This window comes from Hippoglossus stenolepis, chromosome 8 (assembly GCF_022539355.2).
Source record: "Hippoglossus stenolepis isolate QCI-W04-F060 chromosome 8, HSTE1.2, whole genome shotgun sequence".
Classification (NCBI taxonomy): domain Eukaryota; kingdom Metazoa; phylum Chordata; class Actinopteri; order Pleuronectiformes; family Pleuronectidae; genus Hippoglossus; species Hippoglossus stenolepis.
The window spans coordinates 11,796,405-11,802,584 of NC_061490.1; the positions used below are offsets into that span (position 1 = coordinate 11,796,405).

General features: G+C 41.1%; 1 protein-coding gene across 1 annotated transcript; it reads right to left on the minus strand.

Moving 5' to 3' along the window:
- Nucleotides 1-231: 231 nt before the first annotated feature.
- Nucleotides 232-3,194, minus strand: LOC118113087 (E3 ubiquitin-protein ligase TRIM39-like). The gene is made up of 2 exons (XM_035162447.2): nucleotides 3,102-3,194; nucleotides 232-2,469 (listed from the first exon to the last, which is right to left on the minus strand). Exon 2 carries the CDS (start codon nucleotides 2,448-2,450, stop codon nucleotides 642-644), a length of 1,809 nt encoding a protein of 602 aa, XP_035018338.1. The 5' UTR covers nucleotides 2,451-2,469; nucleotides 3,102-3,194; the 3' UTR covers nucleotides 232-641.
- Between the last annotated feature and the right edge of the window lie 2,986 nt (nucleotides 3,195-6,180).

Below are 6,180 nucleotides of genomic sequence, written 5' to 3' on the forward strand. Positions count from 1 at the left end.
TTTTTATGAGGCGACATACAGAGGATTAGTGAGTGGGACAAAAGTCCATCCCTGGAAATGCAGAGAAAGCAACGCAAGGGCCCAACTCCATGTGCCCGTAGTCCAGTGTCCAACCCTATAAATGCCTGGATTTAAAGGAGCAGGTGGAGCAGGTGGGTGCCTTCAGAGCTCTGGGTGTACTCTACATGTTAGAGACATTGATTCATTTCAGAAATGACAACAACCGTCAGGTTTCGTTATCAAAGGAAAACTTTATGTACATTTTGAATCAAACGCAGCTAATTCAACACCACATGAGAAAGCAGGCATAATAAGTCCGAATAACATGTTAGATATTGTCTGTTTACAAGATATTGTCATGATGAAGTGTCAGATGAGGTTGTGACTGGAAGGAGACGAAATACCTCCCTGTCTCTACAAGTACATCCACCGTTGGGAAAAACTGTTTTATTTGATTTGAAAGATTTTGTTAAATGTACATGATTAGTGTGATTAAAAGAAATACACGGTAAGGTATGGGTAAAAATAAACATGCAACACTATGTACAAAAAAACAAAACAGCATGTAAAGAGAAAGAAAGTATTCCCAATCATCTCAAACCATCAACCTGTTTAGTGGACAACCCACTCTACTTAATGATTCACAGCGACCCGATGAAATGAAATAACACAACAACAAGAAAAAGAATCATGGCATAAAATTGGTATGTTTCCTGCGTTTCTTCTTTTGTGGTGGTCGAGATTTTGAGGGGGGTTGGTGAGAGGACCAGGGGGCCACCATTTATACCCTCCTCAGGGAGACCGGGGCTGAAGAATGGGTAGATTTTCTCATTGAATGTGCAATCAGTAAAAGAGTAGATCAGAGTTGCAGTGTCCACATCATAGAAGGAAACCCGCCTCTGCTCATGATCCACAAACACCCCGACCCTCTCTGGTTTGTTTATCAATCGGAGGTTGACGGAGACATTATTCAGAGCCGAGAATTTGTTGATGTTCTTCAATCTAATGATCCAGGCTCCCGTCCTCGGGTTTGGTGTGAATGTCTTCTTCCCACGCACCGACTCTCTAACTACTCCTAAATCCCATCCGGTCTTCATTGTGACCTGCACCTCATAGTAGAATCTGCCTTCAGAAAAGCCCTTATTTCCCAACACGTAGGCATATCTGTTGAACTTTTTCGGGATATTTGAAATCCACAAAACATGAGGAGTGTGTACTTGTTTTAAATCCTCTGAAAACAGGAGCAGATCACTTGCGGTGCACGGATCAAATGTCATGTCCACCTCAAACCGCTGCCGGATTGCGTCCAACTTTGTGCCTTCGGGCAGCATCTCTAGGTCCGTGTATGTGTCGACCCATTTTTCAGTTTCTTCACCGATGATTTTATCACAACTCACCTTGAATTCTCGACTCGCTCGCTCCGTCTCTTTAGCGAGCGTCTCCGCCAGCTCTGTCAGCGCTCTCTTGACATCCTCCACACGGTGCTGGCCACTGATACTGATGTCAGACCAGTTCTTGCATGGGAGGGAGGAGGAGCAGGACAGGAAGCGCTTGATGAGCTGCAGGTGGTCTTCAGTGTGTGAGATGCTCTCCAGCTTAGTGATTCTTTTCTGGAGCTTGATGATTTCTCTCTCCAGTTCTTTGACCAGCACCTCAGCCTGTCTTTCTGCTGCACTTTGCTTCTCCTCAAGCTCCCTCAACAGCCCATGCAGGCCTCTGTTAAAAGACACTACAAAAGTAGAGAAGACCTGAGAACTATTCACCTTTGCTTCATCTTTTTGTTTCCTCCTCATGTCCACGTCATCCATTAGCTCCTGGACCTTCCTTTGTCGCTCTTGTATCATCTCCTGCACTTCCTCCTTCTTCTGCTCCAGCTGAACCTTCGTCTCTTCATACTCCTCCTCTAAAGGGACCTTATCATGAGCTTTATGTTCTGTACACTGGACACAAACACGGGTCAAGTCATCCCTGCAGAAGAGCTCCATCATCCTGTTATGCTCCTTGCACACATTGCTCTCCAGGTTCTGCAAAGGATCGGCCAGTCTGTGCTTCTGTAATGTAGCAATCCTCCGGTGAGGCTCAAGGTGTGTCTCGCAATAAGAGGCCAGACAAACCAAACAGGTTTTCGAGGCTCTGAACTTCTTGCCAGTGCAGCGGTCACACGGCACCTGTCCCGCTTTGACGAGGACATCGTTATTAGCTGAGACACTTTGTTTCCTGAAGTTCTCCACCACCTCCCTGAAACCTGTGTTGACGCAGAGCTTGAGTCCTTTGCTGAACTTCTCGTTGCACAGCGGACACTGACACTGCTCTTTGCCTTTCCAGTGGGTGCTGATACAGGCCTTGCAGAAGTTGTGCCCACATGGGATAGAAACCGGCTCGGTGAAGAAATCCAGACAGATGGAGCACATGAACTGATCTTCAGACAGGAACCCACTGGCTGAGGCCATATTTAGAGGAGAGGAAAGTCTAGGAAACATCGATAATTTATTGCTTTTTGTTTGGGCCATTTTACACAAAAATAGAATTATTCACAAAGACGACTGGAACTATAAACACTGCAGATTAATTAATGTTAGATAAAAAAAATTCTGTTGGCAATAGATCATTAGGTCACTCTTGTCATACTGGGGTTTCATGAAAAAAACTAGTCTTCAAATCATTCACCTAAATCAATATGATTAACAACAACAAGCCATCTCTGTATCGGGATGAACATGACAAAGTACATGAACACTTTTACTGTATATTTTATCTATTAATATAAAATATCTTTCATATGTGATATGATGCAATATCTAAGTCTTACTGAGCAAATATAAATGTCTTTTTTTACTGCTGGGATTAGCCCTCTTAAACAGCACGAACATCAACAATATAAAAACTGGTTTCACATCCGATACTTTCTGATGGCAAACAGATCATAAAATGACTGGTGTGACTCTCGCAGCAACCGGAAGTTCCATAAAAACACAAACCCTGTCAATAAGTTGATTAACAGCTACCAGTCATTCCTCTCTGGATTTAAAAACTTCACAACATGTCACATGTAGTTGTAAATATTCTTAAACATCTGAACATTATCATGAGTTGAACTGTACCTGCTTGAATGTGGAAGTGCAGCTCTGTTGTTTGTGTTTTAACACAAACTACAGTGTTGTTGGAAGTTACTAGAGGTTTCATTTCTCTGTAAATGATGCAGTACTGCTCCTCCTCCACTGACGCAGACTCCTCCCTTCTGCTTAAAGGGATAGTTCACTGATAGATGAAAAGTCGATCATCATCTACTCACCACTATGCCGATGGAGGGGTGGGTGAAGTGTTTGAGTCCCGAAAAAACGTTTGGAGTTTCAGGGGTAAACAGCATTGCAGCTGCATCCAAAACAATTGAAGTCAATTGTGACCACTTCTTCAGACATAATAAAACAACAGAAAAAACATAAAATGCCTCCATACTGCTCCTGTGGCATCATCCAAGTGTCTGCAAGCCCAGACATTCGACTTATTTTACACCTTTCTGGGATTTAATTTGAGGTATTGGTACCCCTAAGATGATATATCAGTGTTTTAAAGTCGAAAAAACTGCTGCAATGTGTATTTCCATGTCCTCTCTTCTGCCTCTCTCTGGAGATGCAGACAGAATGGGCTGTTTTCGCCGTGGCCTCTTGAGCCCCTCCTCTGATTGGGTCACGCGACCAGGCCTATCAACGGTCTCATTCTGACGCATTTACGATCTCTGGCTGTAAACACAGCTGAAAGTCACATTGTTATGTTTGGATACATCTATAGAAGACCTGCCACATATTTACAATCGGTTACAATAGGAGGCTGGACTGGTACCGGTTGGGTGGGGCTGAGTGACGAGTGCGATCCCGAATGACTCATACGGGGGAGGAAGTACAAAAGGAGACGTTTCAATAACATATTTCTTAGAATGGACTGAGTGAAAAAGTCTGCGGAGTGACTGTTTTCATACTTTGAGGGTCCCTACTGACCCCTTCAAGTCATTACCGATAGTAGAAGCCCAGAAAATTTATTTTACACAATATGGGCCCTTTAATGACAATAATTGAACTGAGTTGACAATGCAGCAGCTAATTAAGAATTCTCGATAATTACTTTCTCTTGTTTGTTTTGTTGATTTCGCTTTTGTGTGTCACAGTGTACCCATGAGCCAAAACCAGACTAACAAGAACTGGGCGGTGTGTGAATAAAAAGGAGACAAGAACACTGGTTAATACACAGGAGAAAATGTGACGATGAGCTGGAGAGAATGGAACGTTTATGAATAAAAATAAGGACCGGAGACATCTGGTGGAGAAAAGATAGGAGGAATGACAAGAAGCAGGAGGCGGGAGGCCGAGGTTCACTGAAGAGTGGACAGAGGCAGGAATGCAAAGTACAGCATGTACTACGTAGTACTCGATGATTAGTATTTCTCCTTTTTCGTAGAGTTGACTTCAAAAGGAGTAATGGTTCAGTGTTCACTCAAATGAAATGAATCATGTATATTCTTTCTTCTGTCTACAACTTTATAAGCGTAATAAGGGTTCTTGAATTTTAAATCAGCAAGAAACTGATAATACTAGACTTTGAGGAATCACCAATGTATTCAGATCAGGTTAAATGGTGGAATTTACATTAATATTAAGGTACCATCTCACCAGTACATTAGTTATGTTAACTGTGACTGTTTTTCGATCAGTAGTATAAAGGTTTTATATGTTTATATGTACTATTATTGTCGCCAGCAGCAATTACAGTGAACTGCAGACATCATCCTGTTGCTCACACTCCATAGCTAAGATAGCATAGATATCATTTTACATTGCAATAATTCACATTATTAAAAGTGATTAATTCATATAGTAGCTGATTCTTTCTCTGCTGTTTCAGATCCAGATATCTCCTCTACGTCCCGCAGTTTCCACCATCATGTATCTGCAGAACTGATCCCAATCCCTGAAATGGTTCAACTGTAAAGATATCTGCCACATCTATTGTTCATCCTGCAGCCATCTTTACAGATTCTTGTTCCCTTTACCCTCATATGACATTTGCTGGTGTTTTCAGACTATTTGCATTTTTTGCCAATATTAACTGCTGCTCGAAACCATCGACAGAAAATCTCACCTCTACCTATCGGTTTATCTTTGAGTCCTAATGTGCCATCACAGCATAACTGAGATGATATTATGTTTGATAATATTAAAAAAATTACATAAATTAATGAAAGGAGACAGAAACGTCTCAGAGTTTCAAAAACATGCAACGTGGGGAGGTTCCTCACTTGTTTCACAAAGGTCTATTTAAGTGTAAACCCCTAACTGTGGTTTCTGATATGATTTGATTTATGTTCTGTTGTGTTGTTCTAGGAGAACATCATACAGATTGATAAAGTTCTGCAGTCTGTATTTCTTTACGCAGAGAGAAACTGGGTCATTCGATTTATTAATTCTCATATTCTATATAAAAAATATGTAGCGAGGAAGCGTGAATCCCCCCTTGCCCCAGCACCGACGTGCTCTTGAGCAGGGTACCTCGCTCTCTTAATTACCCCAGAAAGCCTGTTTACACACCACCAACACAAAGCCAATGCATGATTGTGTGTTTGTGTGTAACTACCAGTTACTGCTCCCCGTCTCATTGAAACACATTTTGAATCAAAGTGCTTTAAATAATATGCACCTTTAATAAGATTGCATGCTCTGTTTGTTTACATGTTTGTTCTGAAGGTCATTACCACAACAAAGAATGTGCATTAGATCTGATAGCCTATTTCCATATGAAAGTACAAATCAAGTGTGGCTCCCACACCTCATTAAACCAAAATAATCTTACTATTTCTGTTTCTCTCTCAACATAAATAAATACCCTCTTTGGTGCAGCTCAGTAGCAATGATCCGAATGAAGGCGGGAATGTGAGGAAGACTGGCTCATACATCGTGCAACATTCCTGTATTGTACAAATATATAATTACACACGGCCATATATATATAAAATCATATATGTATGAGGTACGAGATAATGCCTTTATATCTTTTTCATATTTAAGATCATTTCTTACATCTTTCATCCCAATATTACTCTCTGTTTTTACAGTTTTACAGATATTTACAATCGAAATAGAAAACGTAAAATAACGAAACAGTACCTAAAATATAGTCAAATTAAATAGA

Bases quoted from the DNA above. Each gene is read 5' to 3' on its own strand.
- LOC118113087 (XM_035162447.2), bottom strand. From the start codon at position 2,450: ATGGCCTCAGCCAGTGGGTTCCTGTCTGAAGATCAGTTCATGTGCTCC.